The sequence below is a fragment of the Hakea prostrata genome, chromosome 5, assembly GCF_041222555.1.
Source record: "Hakea prostrata isolate BN-2017 chromosome 5, UWA_Hpros_2, whole genome shotgun sequence".
NCBI lineage: Eukaryota > Viridiplantae > Streptophyta > Magnoliopsida > Proteales > Proteaceae > Hakea > Hakea prostrata.
The window spans coordinates 17665846-17686429 of NC_142604.1; the positions used below are offsets into that span (position 1 = coordinate 17665846).

A 20584-nucleotide genomic window follows, 5' to 3' on the forward strand; every position below is an offset into this window, starting at 1 on the left:
TACCTACTAGTGTGAGGAAAGTATAGTTTCATGGGCGTGACAGAAAATTGGCGGGTTCCTGTAGATAAGAAGGCTGAGGGAAAGCTACTTTCACTTGTTGGATTTATTGTGGTCCATGTTGATGAGTGGTATTGGATAATTTAAAACTTCTCAAATAATTGGTTAAGGACTCTTGAATTACTCAAAAATTAGCTTACTTGAAATTTATGGAACCAGAAAACAGTCCAAACATTACCTGAGATGGTATTTTGATAGCTTGTTGAAATGCAATTTTAGTAGTCTAAATTGGGTCTGGACAGAGCCCCCTCTTGGTTTAAATTTCCAATAAATGTAGATTAAAGGAGGAAAAGGAGAAGACTGCTTATGGTTATTCTTGGATCTGGTTTGTTTTGTTTTGGTCCAAGTTTCGGTTCCAGTTTAGCCCTTAAAAGTCAGTCTATGTGTGGTGAGCTAGTGCGTGCAGCTAATTTGTTGACACTTCTTTTGGTTTCCATTCTGTTGTTCTTGCTTGTTGTAGAAGGCTGGACTAATTACTAAATTAAAGTTCTTAGTTTCTAGTTTGCAAGTCTATAGAAGGTTTTTATTTTGTGGAGATGGCTTAGGTTGTAAGGAAGCCTCTAGATTATGCCTGGGGGTCTATTCTATTCTATTTTTCTGATGCTATAGATAAGGAAGGTCCTGGCATAGCCCAGAATTTTGACAACATAAATGAATTGCTCTTTGCTGTTTTTCTGTCAGATGCAAAATTCTGGTGAGATGCTATGTCAACTAGTGAACGGCTGGTTAGGCTTGTGTAATAGGCTTAAGTCAGATTTTCTCCTCATTTTTTCCTTCTTAAAACCTATTCCTGTCCCTGTGGATTCAGGTAATAATGAGTTTTATGCTCACTCATTAACAGTGCACATTTTCCTACCCAGTTGTAGGACTATCAGCCAGTGCTGTTCAGAACTTATAACCTCAGAGCTTGGATAAGGCCTAAATTTACATAAACAATAAGGACATAACAACCTTATCATACCCTCTCAAAGATGGCACCAGTTTAACAGTTGGATGGATAGCTGCAGCTGAAGAAGGAGATAGCAACATTCTATCAGTAATAACCATGCACAACTCAAGCCCTAAATTATGTTACCATGTGATATCAGTAGTAGGCCTTGTTTTGGTAGGAAACCCTCAAATCATCACAGCCAACTGATGGTTGGATTACAAGATATAAACTCAAACTAGAATTAGTAAGTATAATGATGACAGGCCTGTTGGGGAGAAGGGATAGGGATTGCTCAAGCACCCCCTCTCAAAGAGAATACTCAAACTTATATCAACTCTCTCTATTCATTGCTGGGTTACAAGCATGTATGTAAAGGAGAAATCTGCACATATTCTAGTTGGACTATGAAACTGAAAACAAATTTCAGATCAAATTCTAACTCTATGCAATTCCACCCAAAACAAGTGAGATAGTGAAATGATAAAAACCAAATTAATTAACTACTACTAACTCTTATTTGACCTAAAACCATTGCACCAAATATATATATATATAATTTATTTAATATATATTTTTTGGGTTTGGCCTCTTAGCATGCTGGTCCAACCAACAAAATAATACTGCATAATAGTGATTAAATACACAATGCTATGTTACTATCCAATTGGAACCACAAATGAAACCATAGTTTATATTTATGGAAAGGGCTGGTTGATCTAGTACTGTATTTTGAGTAATCAAAACAGTAGCCAATCAAGATCATTTCATAGATAGTAACAAGGAATAGGTTAATTGTTAGTTCCTGGAGTCTCACCTCCACCATTCAGCTCCTCTCCTGACGGGCTGTCGCTCCCCCCTTTCCTCTTTGTAATTTCTTTTGCTTTTTAATATAATTCTTTATTCACACAAAAAAATAGATCATTTCACAGATAATGAGTTCCAGGTACTATGGTGCAGAATCAGATGTGAAAGAAAACTGAAACCTAGAGTCATATCATAATGGTAACTCTAGAATAATGTTATGACAACAGGGAAAGTATTATGATTCAAAGTGGGGGCAAAACTGTATATCAGAACTGAGCTAGGCTGAAGTGTAAATTATGGAAATGAAATGAGAAAGATACTCTGGAAATATGATATCAAGTAGATAGGCATATCTGATTAGTAACAAAAGTTGATGATCAGTCACTCAATAGTCTTGTTAAAGATAAAGAAAGTGAGAGAACAACATGAAGGAAGCGAGGCAGAAATAAGGACAATAAAGTAACACCGAGGCTTTAAATGGCAAGGTGGATTGATTAAATCGAACACCAATCTACCATGATCAAATACAAGGTTTCTCCATAGAAAAGAATGACTTGCAAAAAGCAAATATAGAGTTTTTGGACGCATAGGTCCTACATCACGTCTCAAGTGGTTGTTACCATGTAGATGTCCTCTCTTTGATTTAGTGTAAATCAAGATGATGTAAAAATGACAAGGAAATTCCCTATGAAGGGATAAAGTATCTGGGTCATAAACCTGAAAGCTGTGCCAGGGGCATCGGTAGAGGGACTTGACCTTCTATCGGTGCAGTCCATCCTTTGTTTTTGAGAGTTGTCTTCCACTTATCTTTTAGATGAATGTGTATCTTGTTGTAGCCACTCTTAAGATCTCTTTTGGAAAATATCTTTTTCTCTTTGTCAGCATGTGTAACATGTCATCAAGTTGAGGGAAGGGAATTCATACTTGATGCTGATGGTGATTTCATTCATCACGCTGCTATTGTGTATCCATGTATGCGCAGCCAATCTCTCATTGGAGTAATGCCAGAACAACCCATGGGGCTCATGCGTTTTTGATGAAATCATTTCCTTTATAGTTTGTTCACTTGTTTATTGAGCTTCTCATACTCAGTAGGGCTAAGGCAATAAGCAGGAAGATTAGTCAAACCTGACCTTGACATTCTCGTGGGTGGGAGCTCCTTGTGTAACTCTTCAGGTGCTAGATCACATGGGCTTAGGAAAGTTAGTTTCAATAGTGGGTGCCACCTCCTTTGCTTGTAATTCCGAAAATCAAACCTTTTCCTTTGGCGGTTTTAATGAACTCTTGCTGTGGTGAGAGGCCAAGAGTTCCAAGTTTGTATGCTGCTCCACACTGGAGTGTAGCCTACTTTTTCATACATTTAGAGGGTGCACTCTTATTAGACCTTATTTGTATATTAATCACCTTTCTGACAGATGTTAGAAGACATGCGAGGATTGCTCCAAGCTGCTGATGAGAAAAGGCAATCTTCAATTTCTGAGCTTTCTGTAAAACACCAAAAGGTAAAAGTTGATATTACTTCAGATACTCTATCCTTTAAAAGGAGAGTTGATTTCTGTGCGGCTTTCCTGCTTCTCTTGCATTTGATGGCTGGTTTTTATCCTATCTTAATTTCTTTCCAGAATTTAGAAAGCTTGGAGGCCCAGCTTGCTGATGTGTTAGCTGATCGAAGCAAGGCAGATGAAACAATTTCTGCTCTGCGAGTAAGAGTTGTTGATACGTGTTCCATTCTTGTTTGCTTTTTGTTGCTGCAGTTAAAGAATAAAAATTGTAGATGTTTTTGACCTTTTATTCAATTTCTGAACTTTCATGTCTTACTCCGGTTGAAATTGAATTAACTGTCATCTCCCCAAGTACATGGGTTGATACATGAGTCTTTTTGTTGAATAGTTGAATTATATGTTGTTGATGTATGGTGTCTTTTATTTTTTCCTGCTCTAAGATGGCTATCAGGCTGATGTTGGTTAAACATACTATTGTTTTTAACATTAGCTAAGTCTAATATATTAGGAGTTGTGTTCCGGACAAACTTAATTGCAAAGTGTGGATGCTAACAAAATTGCTTTGAATGAAACTATTTTTTGAAATATCAAACAAATGAATATTTTACCACACTTCTGGTTCTTAGCATGTTTGCCATATTAAGATTTATATAAATTTTAGATTTCAGAAGAACCCTGGCATTAGAAAGTTGAAAATTTCATCTACTGTCAGAAGTCTTATTTTTATACTTGAACTGGGGTTTGACATTTTATCCTTTCGGAATTTTATTTTATTGGATTCACATGGGAGGTAATTACTTATTTGTAAATAATATCTTTATTAAATGAAATAACAAATTTAAAGGCATTTACTCAAATGATATCAAACTTGGTCAAAACCAAGTACAATTTTGAGTGTTCCTTCATTATTTTGGTGGTGAAAATAATTTATGCTTTGTGTTTAAAATGTTTAAGAGAAGGGCTGTATAGACAAAATCAGATTGAAAAAACCATTTTTGGGCCTTGAAATCACTTCATTGAGTTGGTTGGGAACAAAACCCTGATTTGACCGGTGTCAACTGTATCTTAGTCTTTGGCTAGTTGAAACCGAGCTCGAAATGTGAACCTTGGTGAAGGCATGTATTGTATGTAATATAAAAATCTAATAATTATGCTCATATGCTACATTAAATATCAAGAGTTAAGCCATAGCAATAATCTGCATAGAGGCCATATCAAAGCATAATGACATAATTATGAGAAACCCTACTTATAATGAACTAAACATATGATATAATTTAAGCATATTTACTGTAAAGCAATACAACGTTCCATATTAGAATCAATGAGAGGAGGAAACTTAATCGGGTACAAGATGTGAATCTACAACTAACACCAACAACGATAACAACCTTACCCCAACTAAATGGGGTGCAAGATGTGACTCCATGGGTGAAAAGTACATATGCTGCAAATGAGACAGTAGGAGTTATAGCTAAACTGGCTTTCTGTTCTAACATTCAGCACCTCTGGATTGAGAGGAATTTCAGTATCTTTAAAAACTAGTCAAGGGCAAAAGAGTAGATCGTGGCAGCAATAGTAGATAATGTCTAGACAAAGTGGCCAGGTAAGCCCACTGCTTGTTAGAGAAATGCTAAGTTGTCCTGCATGGCTGAGAAGTGAATAGACAAATTTAGTGGACGACAAAGCTGCCTAGAGCTTGCGCCTGGTTCAGGCCTCCACAGCATATGGTTGCATTGCATTATGATGGTCCCATGGAACAAAATTCGAGGGAAACTCGGGTTTCAACCTTGTGAAAATGGGAAGTTTAAGTCAAAACTTGGGAATCTTCGTGGAAACTTGAGACTTTTCTAGCAAGTTTGGATACATTTTAGGGGGTATTTTGGGGTGAGACTGTGTATGAGCTAATTAGAGCACAAAGAACAAATTGACACATGCATTTTGCTAAAAAAGTCAATATAGATATGTCATTCAAAGTCATAATATAAATAGAAAGGTTTCCGACAAATGCACTATAAGCATAACATTCAATATATATCTTCTAAGTTCAAAACATCAAATATAAATTAACTAATTTTTAGCCTAAACACACATTACTTATAACCTAAGGTATTCCCAAACTTTGGGAAAATTTTTCCAATTAAAAATAATTTTTATGATAAAAAATTTAAATATTAATTATTAGTAATTATTAAATACATGAAATCAAAATTAAATGACCTAAAATTAATTTGGACATCATCATAATGCAGATTGAGTGATGGTGTCTCACATATATCAAAACAAAGCCAATACATTATGTATATATGTAAGTCATTTTTTGAAAGGAAAAAAAATTTGTAGGTAATTTTTAAAATTAGAACAATAAAGAAGTACTAGCACACTTCAAAAATTAATTCTAACAGGATACATTATTAGATCTAGCTACTAGAGGCAACATATATTAAATTCAAAAGAATCCGACATCATTTGAGTATGAAACAAAGAAAAAATAAAAAATTTGAGGAAATCTTGATTACGTTTCTTAGAACCTTAAAAACCTTGAAATGACCACCAAGCATAGTTGTCATGGCGACGAGGCGATGCAAGGTGGTTTAGGCTAATTGAGGCAATGAGTCGACGACGCGCCCTCCGAGGCGCTTTTGAGGCGGTTGAGGCGTTTTAAGTGAAATTTATAGTGTACATCTCATTCACTCTAAATCTATCATATCTTATATAATAAAAAAACTAAATATCAGACTACCTCAAGTCATCCAACATACTGCAAACCACACATAATAGGTCATAAATAAAAAGTCGCTAGAAGAAAGGAAGAGAAGAAGTTGTTTGTCGTTGGCCATTGCTTGCCGGAGTGTCGTCGCGGGATTGGAAGAGAAGAAGAGAGGAAGAGAGGAAGAGAGAAAGAGATTAGGGATATTAGAGTGAGTGTGGGAGTGTGAGACTTGAGTCAAGAACTTATTCTCTTTTGATTTTTTTTGTTTTTATTTTTATTTTAACATTTGATCACATGTAGCGTCATTATACATATGCATATAGGTTCAAACAATAGATACTTTACAATCGGAATCTAATAAGTATTTCAATATATGTCTTCGATTAGGCATCTTTCTCGTGATTTAAAAAAGAAAAAAAAAAAAGCGGACGCCTTATTGCCTAAAAATAAGGCAACGCCAATTTGAGGCGCTCTGAAGGAGCCCAGACGCCGAGGCGACACCTTGACAACTATGCCACCAAGAACTGTCAAAATCATCAAAGGAGGGAAGGAATGGCTTAAAATCACCTAGAATGGGCTCACAAAGGTTGAAATTAGAGGGAAAACAAAGGGTCGAAACTTAAGGTTCCGCGGGTTTCGTTCGGAAATCTGCAAAATGGAGAGTTTCGATCGAAATTCATGACTTTAAGTTGAAAAAATCACCTGAACAAACTGATTGACCCAAATTTCGACCAGGTTTCGCATGTTTGCAAGTTTCAAGCAGTTTCGGTGAAATTTCATAGGTCTTCGATGGAAACCTGTGATCTCGTTTAGGTATCCACAAGTTTCATTTCGACCTTTTCAGAATGGAGTGAAATTTCCCATGTTTCGAAGGAATTTTGTTCCATGGATGGTGCTTTAACCAACATGGCAGCAACCTACGGATCTAGGAACTCATAAATTGGCTTTTGCTGGAAAGGACTTTTGGTGCTAGTAATGGGGATGAAAGCAGTTAATGAAGGCTTAATGACTTACATGACGAAAAGACTGCTGGATGTTTTATCAGATCTGATTCGAAGTTGGCAATCGGGATAACCAGTGGTAGGATCCAGCAACATTGGAAAATCTTAGCTTTAAAAGGGAGAGTTGGCAGATAGCTTTCCTTGTGATAAGGAATTTTGGCATGTATAGAGGGAACAAAACCACCCGGTTGACTACATGAAAGGAGTTGAGCTGAGACCAGGCCAGGTGGAGCAGGAGCCTATGGATTTTCTAGGAGAGTTAGAGGAACTCATCCAGAAGGATGCAGAAGCTCATATGTTTACTACAGATTGTAATTGGAATTGGGTTTTCTTTCCTGTTTGGGAAGGAATGCCCTCTTTAGTTGGAATCTCCTCCCCCCAATTGGGTTATGGGAGAATACCTCTTCAGCATCTCCCCCTTACAAAAAATTACTACAAAAAAAGGTTAGTCTCTAAATTAAAAAAAGACACTACCATAAGGTCTCTGTCTAGGATGTCTAGGACACAAGGTGGTCCAAAGTGACTTCTAGGCAACGCCCAAGTGACCAAATTGGTTAACTTTCTTGTATGTAATGAGTTTTCTGGTTGCCTTGTACTCTCAATTTGTGCCTGGAAAAGCCTTGATAATTCTGACGTCTTTAGGGGTAGATGCCCAACCCAATAGGTATTTGCGATTGTCAGTGCAAGACACACAACTAGTATAGTTGGTGAAATATTAATATGGTGCTTCTAAAAATAAAAAAGGAAAAAGAAAGATGAAAAGGATACTTCCTGTCTGCAAAAAGCCTCTATTTCTTTCATTCCATAAACACCAAATAAGGGTGTAGGAAACCAAATGCAAAACCACATAAATCTCAGGGTGTGGCTCAAGTTTGTAAACAAATTCTTGGTGAAACCAAAGAAGTTAAGTATGCATTCGGCATGTTTCTATTCTGAGGGACCAGTTCTTGTATAAAACCGTTTTCACATGTTTTTGTGCTGAAATTGAAAGATCATTCTTTGTTTGAAAATGTGTGTTTGATAAATCTACGAGTTTTTTACTAGGAGCCCACGTAGGTGGGGGTGAAACTATGACCTGCCCACTTAAGTGGGAAATATTACTAGATGCCCACTTTTTATAATTTGAAAAGTCATCCATTACCCACAGTTACATTTTGTATTTAGGTTGAATCCGAAATGATGGATTTGTCCTTATGTGTGGTTGACTTTAATGCTCCTTCACTCTCACTCACACTACCCAACCCTTAGGTGGGTGACCCGTCTTCTTCCTACTCCTTTCTGAAAACCCCACCATTACCGGCAACCGCCACCACCCCTCCTCCGCCAACGACCACTGCCCAAAATATGCAACTTGGAGACCAAAGTTTATAGGCTTGGATAGCAGAGCTGCCTTCCTCAAAGATGTTGTGTCTTTTAGAACTCCCATAAGATCTCTAAATTTGCCCTTCGTTTTTGTTCCCATTGACACACATAAACCATAGTACCAAGGAACGATATTTCGTTCATTTTGCCTAGGCAAAAGGGCGAAATATTGCCGAATTCGCCCTAAATTGGTATTAAAAAAATGTATGAGTGTATATGAGTGTATGAGATATGAGTCATATGACACTATAAGTTTTAAATATTTAATAACTGACTGAGTGACATTGAAGGGTAAAAAGTTAATTGATTGTTTCCCTAAAACGTCAAACATCATATTTAAAAAATATATAAAATAATATATGGTAAGGCTATTAGTCAAATCATACTCATATATAATATATAACATAAAAATATATTATAAATATGCAAACGTTAGTGATGACTTGACACAAACGTTTTAAAATATTAAAAATAATGCTTAATAGTCAAATCATGTCTCTCACTCATCAAGTCAGGTAAGAGATGTCAGTTTTTTTAAAATTTTTTAAAATAATTTTATGGTCTTACATGCAAGGAACTATTTTCCTGCGAAATTCGCTGGTTTCGCCCCTGGCGAAACGAAACCAGGGGGCGAAACGATCTTTACATTATATATCTGAGATATCGGTGATTTCTCGCTTTTTTTCTTCAAACCAGCGATTTCCGGCGATAAAATCACCGTTGCAAGCCGACTTGCAGGTTGAACACCACCGTCCATGGAAGATTTTCAGGCAAAGATGGAGGAAGAAGATGGAAGAAGATGAACAGTAATACATTTTGAACCACATGAACCACACGTGGTTCATGTAAGACCACAAAATTATTAAAAAAAATAAAAAAATGACATCTTTTACCTGACTTGATGAGTGAGAGACATGATTTGACTATTAAGCATTACTTTTAATATTTTAAAATGTTTGCATATTTATAATATATTTTTATGTTATATATTATATATAAAATTGATTATATATGCATATTATATATTATATATGAGTATGATTTGACTAATAGCCTTACCATATATTATTTTATATATTTTTTAAATATGATGTTTGACGTTTTAGGGAAACAATCAATTTACTTTTTACCTGTCAATGTCACTCTGTCAGTTATTAAATATTTAAAACTTATAGTGTCATATGACTCATATCTCATACACTCATACATTTTTTAAGCATTTACATTTAATACCAATTTAGGGCAAAAATATTGTCGACAGAACCGGGCGAAACTAACGAAATATCGTTCCTTGCTTACATGAACCACGTGTGTGGTTCACGTGGTTCAAAATGTATTACTGTTCATCTTCTTCCTCCATCTTTGCCTGAAAATCTTCCATGGACGGTGGTGTTCAACTTGCAAGTCGGCTTGCGACGGTGATTTTATCGTCGGAAATCGCCGGTTCGACGAAAAAAAGCGAGAAATCGCAGAAATATCGCCAATATCTCGGCGATATAATGTAAAGATTGTTTCGCCCCCTGGTTTCGTTTCACCAGGGGGCGAAATTCGCCGAAAAATAGTTCCTTGCATAGTACCATACAGACGAGAGAGAGAAAGAGATGGGTTCTAAGAAAGAAGAGAAGTCCCTTAATCTTAACCTAAATCGAATTTCAGTAGGTTCTGAGCAAGAAGAGAAGTTTCTACATCTTAACCCAAATCGAACTTCAATTTTGGAAACTAGATATTGTAGCCAAAGTGCTAGATTTGCACCTCACTTTTTACCCAAAGTGATAGAAGAGTAGAAATCAAAGATTTCTGAAAGATTTGAAACCAATAAAGAGGGAGGATTTTGTAGTTGCTTTTACCTTCTGTTCAATTATAGAAAATAAACAAGTGGGTGTATGAGTTTTGGCAATTATAGATCCCTTGTAATATCTTATATGTTAGAAATTGGCGTTGGTTCAAGTGTTTGAATTATCAAAGTAGGGTTCTCTCTCTCTCTATCTTACTTTCTCTCTAAAACTCACTTTCTCTTCACTTTCCTTCCCGCTGTTGTGAGGCTTTTCCTAGAAGTGTTTCTCTCGCATTGCATTGGTCATCGGCAGGGGGAGGGGTGGTGGTGGTGGTGGTTGCCAACGGTGGTGGGGTTTCCAACAAGGTGTAGGAAGAAGATGGGTGAAGGGAGAATTCCTTCACCCACCTAAGGTTGGGTAGTGTGAGTAAGAGTGAAGGGTCATTAAAGTCATTTTACCACACATAAGGGCAAATCCATCATTTTGGATACAAACTAAACAGAAAATGTAACTGTGGGCAATGGGTAATTTTTCAAATTGTAAAAAGTGGGCATCTAATGAATTTCCCACTTAAGTGAGCAGGTCATTGTTTCACCCCCACTTAAGTGGGCTCCAAGTTAAAAACTCTAAATCCATTATAGAAATATTTCTAGAAAACTATTAGAACAAGTTGGTGTTCGATAAACTCATCTTAAGAATGAAAAAAGAACATCGATAAAACATGTTGCTGTTTGGTAAACTTGTTATGAAAAATATGTTCCTAGGATAAAAATTTACTATTCACCCAAATTATCACTTAAATCGTGCCACATACACATAATATGGACAACAAATCAAAATATTTATGAAACAAATAAAAAACATCGGATTAATAAAAAAATAAAAGGATCATAATAAATAAATACATAATAGTATCTTTCCCCTCTTTTAAGAGGAGAAAAAGGTATATGCTAGGGTATGGAGTATTCGAAGAGGAGACGAAGATATATGCTATGGGGTATTTGAATTGGTAGCCTGTGGTTCTATCAAATAATTGTTCCATTTTTAGTAAAATATAATTATATAATCAGGGATTATTGTTACCATAAAACATGGAATACATTTCGAATTTTCTTTTTCTAACTTCCATTCTACTATTAGTTTACTGGATGTAACAGAAATTGAACCCATCCACAATCAGTAAAGTTCATATTAAAACAACAAAATTGGTTTAGGGGGAATGGAGGGTGGAAAAACCAGGACAAATAATATCATGACTTATGAACAAGCTATTCCATGCTTGTCTGTCACCACCTCAGATGCTTCCCTTTGTTCCTCTCTCTATTGCTTAAAATTTTTTGAAGCTTGACAAGCAGCAACAAAACAATCAGATTCCATAATCTAGTGATGTAAAGACCTGGTAAAGAATTCACCTTAAAAGACATATTATGGAAAAACAGAAAGAAAAAAAATGCACACAACACACACACATATGTTAGAACAATGTATGAGTCCTGTTGGACTTGAACCATCATACCCTGGAAAAGTCTAGGTGCTTTGCCATATTAAACTAAGGATTCATTTTGAGTGGAATCATAAGCGGGTGACTTTGCCTCTATATCCGAGTATTGCCATTGAGTCAAACGTCTATATAACCATTATTATGAAACAATATTTATTAGATCAAGAGCAAGATCTACTGATATATACCAACACCCAAGGGAATTCTAGGGTGATAAACTGACAACATGAAACAACAGATTTCAATGGTCCCCCCCCCCCCCCCCCCCACTGAGATACTTTTTTCCCCCCCTCTCTTTTCTTTTGGGGACAACTTATGAAGAGATCTCTAACTATCTAATGTTAGCACAGAAGCCCAAAGGATAATTTTTTTTTTAACTGTCATTGTTTTCTCCAATTTGCGATTTGCCCAGGCCTCAAATAAATCAATGCAACTCAATTCTTATTTTTTGAGATCTGTTAGCCCCATTGTGGTCCTCTGGGATGTTCATTTTGTGGCATATAAGTCTGTTTAGTCTATAAACTATACAACCTGCTGCCCTTATATTGGTGGACTTTTTTTCTTTCTTCTTCCTTTCTTCTTCCTTTCTACAACTACTGCAAAACACTACTGAGGTATTTACTATGTACTATTAGTCTTATCACTACTATCGCCATTACTGCTACAATGTTCTGCATGGGTGCTACCGCTGGGGTTATCATGTCCTTTTCTATTTATCAGAATCAACTACAGTTCCCTATCTTTTGATAAATAGTGATCTATTGTTGACTGAACTATTTTCCTGTTGCTGCTTCCCTTAATGATGTGCTCTCTCTTTTTCTTTTTCTTTTTAGTTTTTTTAGCTCTGAAAAATACTGTACTAGCTACTGCATAAGTTGCTGGCCTTATTGAAATCCGTTGCAAGTTACCTTACTACTCTAATTGGGTGCCCTGTTTCCATTGCTGCTTCTTGTTCAGTTTTTCTTTAGTAGTAACCAATACATTATTTTGGGAGATACTTCACTACTACTCGTAAAATTTTTGGGTGAAATAAAAGTTGTTCTACTGGTGTGCCTTATTGATGATGTCCTATTATTTTTTTGACTTACATTATACCCTAATAACTACTGACGCTACCGCTGCCATATTTATCATAATCAAATATAGTTGTTTTTTCCCCCTCTTCTGATAAATAGGGTCCAATTACTGATTCAGTGCTGCACTTTCTGTGTAAGTGTTTGACATCAGTAATGAATGGAAGTTCTTGTGCCTAGTTTCATCAGATAATATGGTTTATTCAAGTACCCAAATAATTCCTTAGTAAAAACTTTGAGATGCTGGTAAATTGATTTTTATTAATTTCCACATGCAATGCTACATGTGAGGGGGAGATTGAAGGTTTTATTCTCAATCTACTCAAGAATTCATGATTTCTATCTTAAAATGGTACTCTACAGCAACAACAATTACCTACCTACTTGGTCCATAGTAACCCATACTACCTTTTGTCTATGATGTTGGTATGTTGTAATGCATACTGCTTTTAATTTACCTATTTGGTCTGTAGTAATCCATACTGCCTTTTACCTATTTACTTGGTTTGTAGTAACCCATACTGTCTTTTACCTATGTGCTTGGTCTATAGTAATCCGTACTACCTTTAACTTACCCCTAGTAAACCGATGCCTTATCTACCTACTTGGTGCAGAACCACTGCACCAGGGCCGGAACCCAATGTCTACCAACCGACCACCACCTGCTTTCTTGTGAGGAGCAGACCGAGCGCACATACTTCGGGAAGATTCCCCACATTGGCATTATTGGAGGGCCCGATGAATGCGCATATTCAGGAAAGTCATCACCACCCCATTATTCTGTTGTGGATGGTTCATGACAGAAAATGTTACTAAGTGTGGGATATTCCAGGGAAGCATGGGACACAGCATTGTTTGCACAAGCCAAGGAAGAAGTTATAGAATAGACGAATCAAACTAGGGTTGAAAAGAAATTCAGAAAGAAGAATAAGAAGAAGAATAGAAGAGGACTGAAGAAGAAGAGAAGAAGAAGGGGAGAGCAGGGCCCCCTGGTATATATAACTGTAAAATCAAATCTCAATTAGGAAGACTTTCTTAAATAGAGTTACAGCAAAAAGGAAAATTACATATTGTATTGAATCTCCAAATCTACTAAAAAAGAAACTATCTTAGGGAGATTGCTTGTCAACTAAGCAATAAGAAAATTCGAAGGTAACCAAAATAGAAACCTATGCTAAAATAGAAAGTGAAATATTAACGAAGTTTCTGATGTGTTCTTGTTATTCCAACTTGGAGCCTCAGATATGTATACTTGAACTTGAGGGGAGTTAATCTTTCACTTTCTATTTTTAGCTTAGATTTCTATTTGGTTACTTTCTTATCGCTTGGTTGACAAATAATCTCCCTAGGATAGTTTCTTTTTTTAATATATTGGGAGATTCTATGCAATATGTAATTTTTCTTTTTGTTGTAACTCAGTTTAGGAGAACTTCCTAAAGTAAGATTTGATTTTATAATATAAATAAAGTACTAGGTGAGAATCAACACACACATGCGAGCTCTCTCCCTCCTCCTCCTCTTCTTCTTCTTCTATTCTTCTTCTTCTTTATGAATTTCCTTTCTGTCCTTAGGCTGGTTATAGGTACTGAAATCCTAACAATACATGCACACCAAAAGCCCAAAGCATTCTATTGACACAGTAATGATTAGCATAAGGATAGAAACAAAATCTTAAAATTTATTAAACCATTAAAAGCAAATTTTTGTTTGAGAAAATTTACGACTCAATAACTTTAGCAAAGGTGAGCTCGAAGAGAGTAATCATGGAATATAGAATCCAATAATGAGCCATTGCAGGTCGTCTATACAAGACTTGGTCTCAATTTCTCTAATTGAGGCATATCTGTCCATAAACCAAATAATACAACCATAATTGGAGCAACTGAAGTACCTGCCTTTTATCTAAATGAGAAGAAATCCACTTATAGAGGATACACCAGAGTAACCAAAGGCCTGTGGGTCGTACATAAACAAACAAGTTATAAAACGAAAACATTGTGAGAAGAAACATCTTGTAATGATGAAAAAAAATGTTAAGGACTATAATTCCCTAGTAAGGGAAGCAGTGTTGAAAGAAGGATGAGTGGAATTAATTTCAATTACCCTGAGAGAGAGATGCAAGGAATTTGCCACAAGCACCTTTGAGCAAGTTGGCATCATCTGCCAAGGCAATGTACCCATCGGCAGTGATTCCCCAGTACTAAGGAACTTTCCCAACTGGATCTTGTTTGTTCAATGAACAAACATTAGAGGGAGGTCTTCAATTCTTCCCAAAAAAGGAGAAAACATGCATTTAAAGAGAGTGATCCACTTACAGAAGCAACAAACAAGGTGGAGGTAGAGTTGTCGAATGGAATGAAGGCAAAGTTAAAGTTACCTTGAAGGTGAGGACATGGTTGGGAGGGTAAGGGGCACAAATCACAAAGCGCCTTGTAAGCTTTGGTCGCCAACATCACCTCGTTGGTTGATTTTGCTAGACCATATGTTGTCTCTGGCTCCCTAGGTTGTCCAGAACCCCCTTGAACAGACAGAAAATGTTTTCTTTCACCACAAATGATCTACACCCATCACCCACCAACTCAGCTCATCAAATAATCGAATTGGGAAACACAAGAACTTCTCTGTCACCATGACGGTCCAATCTTGCAGGAAATATGCATGTATATAAAACAATTAAACCTAACCTCAGTTCCTCAGCATCTGATAAAAAATATTGCGTTGCTCTCCAACAATAGTAATATTGAAAGGGGAAAAACCCATTGGGGTTAGAAGATGTAGGAAGGGAAACAAAGAAAGAGCTGAAGGACATAGTCAAAGAAATAAAAGAGAAGATGCAAACTAGGGTTTCTTGGAGCGGAAAAGAGAGTACTCACCACTGCCAATAGCTCACGATAGAGGAGAGGAGACGCGGTAGTTGCTGAGCTGGGTCTCCAGAAATCTCTCTGTTGGTGCTGTGGCTCTTCATGTGAGGAAGAAAATGAGCGTAAGGATTTCACCGGGACCAATTTTATGAGTTTTGTTTCTGTTTTTTGGTAGAACATGTCTTACATGTTCTGTAAAAGGCATTCTTCAGACCATTTTTCTTACTAGTTCGTTCTTGTTCTTAAAGAACGGAAGAATGAACCGTTTTATCAAACACCTCTAACCTGTTCTTCTGTTCTCAAAGACCAGAAGAATGCCAAAAGCATTCTTTAAGAACATTACCAAATGCTACCTTGGTATATCAAAGAATAGATTCCAGAATGCAACAACTGACATGCACTCATACTAACAATGATAATCTCTTATTGCTTGATAGAGAATACCGTCTTCAAAGAAGCAAGAACAAATTTATAACTCATAAGCAGGATGTACATAGAAAGCTATATCATCAAAACTGCGGCAGAATAAATAAATAAAATCTCACAAACTGGTTGTCTGATATCTGATTAAGCTCAAATCCTGATGGTTTAGGGAGTTAACATTCCAATGAATCAATATTAGAATCTTGAGAATCAGATGTCAAGGAGAAATGGAACACAGGTAGCTCAAATTTCAAGCCACAAGTATGAACTAGAAAGCATTGCAGAAATTGATCAAGTCTAACAAACAAGTCTGGACTTAGATTAGATCATTAGATGGAATGTTTGATTAGTGAATCTGAAGCAGTAATCAACGAGTATAATAGCATAAACTGGATAATGATAGGAAGTATTATGGAAGAATCAGCACATCAGGAAGACTAGAAGCTCGATTTCTATTCCCTCAAAGAAGGTAAGATTAACAATAATAATTTTCTGCCAGTTAACATGATCACAACTATGGTTAACCTTTTGAGTGGGTGAGTACCGAGCACCCAGAAAAGCATACTTGACAGCCCATGGAGATAACTTATGAGGACCGCAAGATTGATTATCATTTCTTTGATACAATAGAAAAATCAAATTAGCAGCAATTAGCACCTGCACCTGCACTGCACAATGAAATGGAGGTAACAGTAAAGATAGACCAAAAAGCTGGTCAGTTAGAATACATGTTTTTCTAATCAATGACCAGTAAAAAGAGCATATCACTGCAGGGCTATTGCTGCTGCAGGGTGTAGGAGGGCAAACATAGGCAGCCTTAGCACCCCCTGCTTTGCAGGGGAGGCCATTTCCAAGTTTTGAGTCCACAACCAACTGGTTGCCATGGAGAAATTTAAGCATTTTGGCGAGGCTCGACGACTGAAGTAAAATTATGCGAGAGCCTCACTATGTAGGGTAAGTACTTAAATAATCTCACTACATTAAGTATAGTACCAAAGCTACTCCTACTGGTGGTAACTTTACTGTCCACATTAAATCTCACTAGTCCTAGTTAAAAGAGTTTGCTGTACTTTAAGCCTGATGAAATTTTGCCTGTTTTATTTCACCTTCTAGCTGTATTGCCAAGTTCTAGATGTCTTCAGCCTCTAGGAAATCTCCAGTTCCTGAATTGGAATAAATATATCGTATGTTTTTCATTTTCTGTTTGCAGGTTTCAGTTGCTGAGAAGGAGTCTAAGATTGCAGAGATGGAGGCTGCTTCAACCGGTGAGGCAGTGCGACTTGGAGCTGCTTTGGAGACGGTGAAAGGAGAGCTTGGTCAGTTGAAACTTGAGCATGTATGATTAGAACCTTTTTTTTAGTGGATCTCCTTTGTATCATCTTCTTGCTCTATATTAAAATGTGCTACATATTTCTGTTATTCCTGTGCAAGGATTTAATTTTCATTCAATGACTCACCATAAGTTACTCATTTTAATTTGTTGTGGATTGCGATGATAGAGATATTTTTTATTTCCATTTTTCCTATATATCTTCAGTAATATGTATTGCCTTCAGGAGAAAGACAAAGAAAGTTGGGAAGCTGCAAACAAGGCACTGAAAACAAAGCTAGAGATGTCTGAAAGTGCCTGTATCCGCTCTGAAATTGAAGCTGCCAAAATGAGAAGTATTATTGAAATCAGTCATCTATGTTTTATTTTATTTTATGTTTTACTATTAAGTCTACAAGGGATACTGAACTTACATGTTCTGAATGGACAGGTCAACTGGAATTAGAGTTGTCTGTGCAGAACCAGCTCCTAAATTCCAAAGATGCTGACCTTGCAACTGCAAAAGAAGAGGTAAGAAATCATTTCAAAAAAAAAAAAAAAAAAAAAAAGAATAACACACACACACACAAAAAGAAGAAGAAGAAGAAGAAGAGTTTCCCACCAACAAGCATATCCCATTAATTAGTGGGGATCTATGAGTAAGTTTTGTGGCTTCATAAAGTGAGTTACCTGTTATCTTGTTTGTAATAAACAGGTATATCCTACAAAACCAAAACAGAATATTGTTTAATCTCGCTGTAAACTGTTTGGTTGATGTTTATGAGATTTAGTGCTAAAATCAAATAATAAGGTAAGCTCTCTAAGCTTCATATTACGGCAGCAATGAAGTATTGCTACTCGCACTAGTCTTCTCAAAATTCTCTTAAGAGAACGATCATTTGACTTGTAAAGGATTAAGGGTTCAAAGTCAAACTCCACCCCAGGCCGCTGCGACGGGATTCGTTCTGTTGCCTGCACATTGGTAATTGCTTGATCTCATATAAAGGATCCTCCATATTGTTGAATACTTGCACTGATTGAGAATTATCTGAGGGTATAGAGTGTTTATACTTAACAGTCTGATGACTCAGATCAATGAAAAGTTCATTAGTTTTTGGTTCTGACCACAGGCACAGGTCATTATGTGAATTCATACATGCCCAAGTTTTCCCAAAACTTTGAGTTTCATAATGAGTCACACCTTCGATTTCTGGACCATCATCGTATTGATAACTTGTCACTTGTATTTTGCAGATCTGCCGCCTAGAAAGTGAATTTTCTGCGTACAAAGTCCGGGCTCATGCACTTCTGCAGAAAAAGGATGCAGAGATAGCTGCAGCAAAGGACTCGGAACTGCTCCAAGCTCAAGAGGAAGCATTAAATGTACATGCATGTGGTTTTCTTCTATCTGGTTATTTAGTTGGGAACTTCAGAATTATTCTGATGAAATTTTGTTGCTTCTCTGTTTTCTTCTTCAGAAAGCAGAAAAGGAAGTAGCATTGGCAGCTGCAGAAAGGGATACTGCAATCCAAGAACTTCAGGATGTGTTGGCTAAGCATGATAAAGAGCTTGCTGCCAGGTTATACCACAATGGTTTTGCTCAAAATCTGCTTGGAAAAATTTCTTTTGTATGGCCCCATTTAAGAAAGTTCCCCGTATGGTCCACCATATTTCAGCTAGGGGTGTAAATGGATTGGATTTGGATCGGATAGTGGTAATACCGTATTTGCTTCCTATTATATTTGGGATTCGGATAATATCCTATCGGTGTCCAGACGGATTCAGTCGGATTCAAATGATAATCCGATTGTTATTTTCTTAAGTAGATTCTTCTAAATGGGCATGAATACAGATTGAATATAAGTTTTTGACTACCTATTTACATCTTTACCATTTTATTTGTGAGGTAAAATCTAAGAAAAATAGTCACATATCACAGGTAAAAAATTTATAAAAATAAGAAATTAAATCTAAATAAGTAACTTAATTGGATAATTTTATCGGACGGATAATAATCGGTAAGAAAGGGGTATTACCATATCCACATCCTATTAGTAATTGGACGGATTCAAATACCCCTAAATGGATGTGGATGCGAATTTAGAAGCAGATTTCGATTATCCATTTACACCCCTAATTTCAGCCAAATTAATTGCTGATCTTGATGTCTCAAACATATTTCTTTTCAGCACTTGCTTGGACATTTGTGTGTCAGATTTTTTTGAGTCAAAGTTGATGTTTACAATATTGCGACAATTTTTGAGATTCACCTTGTGATACCCCATATGTGTAGCATTATTATATTGTTATATTACATGTCGACAAATAGTTGAATATCTGCAGTGAGATGGTGAGTGTTATTATTAACAATGCAGCACATCTTAACTAATAGGATCAGCTACATGAATCCTTGCTCCCCAATTAGCTTTATCTGAGTTTACAGTTATAACTTGATAGATGGTCTAAGCTATACATGTCTTCTCTCGCCACTTTCACTAAAATCATTTTATGTATGCTTATGTCTCTTTTATTCCTTTAATCTGAATTAAACCACTTTTCCATACTGGAGCGTCTAAATGCCTCCACTGAACGTGGCCTGACTTTGTTGTGGCTTATCATGTATCAAAAGTACTCCCAAACTGGCTCTAACGTGATTCTCAAAGCTCAATAATAATGAAAGAGAAGAACAATGCGTTATGTTACAAATCATTGTCCTATAATCAGCCCACAGCAGCAGAACCAAATGAGAGAAACCAAGGAGAAAAGAAGAAGAAGAAGAAGAAGAAGAAGAGAGAGGAGAGAGCTCATGTGTGTATGTGTTGAGGCTCTCCCCTAGTACTTTATTTATAATTAAAATCAAATCTCAGTTTAGGAAAACTTTTCTAAACTGAATTACAGCAAAAAAGGAAAATTACATAATGCATAGAATCTCTCAACTCTACAAAGAAGGAAACTATCCTAGGAAGAGTATTTTTCAAACAAACAATAATAAAATTAGAAAGTGACTAAAATAGAAACATAAGCTAAATAGAAAAGTATAATATCAACACTCCCCCTCAACTTGGATTATACATAACAATGCCTTCATCTTGGAATAACATGAACATATATTAAAGGCTTCATCAATCTTGTGCACAAGTAGCAATAGTGGTTGCTGATAAACACTAAGCGTTATTAGCAACTTAAAAAGACAATCTTTAATTCTTTATGTCGAACAAACCATCCAATAACGAGGATAATTAGTGGTTTGAAGATAAACCAAACCCATAAGT

General features: G+C 36.4%; 1 protein-coding gene across 2 annotated transcripts in view; it reads left to right on the forward strand.

Annotated features, from left to right (window-relative positions):
* Positions 1 to 20584, forward strand: part of ATGRIP (Golgi-localized GRIP domain-containing protein) — a 49552-nt gene that overhangs the window by 16738 nt on the left and 12230 nt on the right. For both annotated transcript variants that reach the window (XM_089155863.1, XM_089155861.1), the window contains exons 6-12: positions 3208 to 3294; positions 3415 to 3495; positions 17214 to 17339; positions 17560 to 17668; positions 17764 to 17843; positions 18567 to 18695; positions 18791 to 18891. In XM_089155863.1, coding sequence (XP_089011989.1) covers positions 3208 to 3294; positions 3415 to 3495; positions 17214 to 17339; positions 17560 to 17668; positions 17764 to 17843; positions 18567 to 18695; positions 18791 to 18891 — 713 coding nt within the window. The remainder of the gene's footprint in view (positions 1 to 3207; positions 3295 to 3414; positions 3496 to 17213; positions 17340 to 17559; positions 17669 to 17763; positions 17844 to 18566; positions 18696 to 18790; positions 18892 to 20584) is intronic.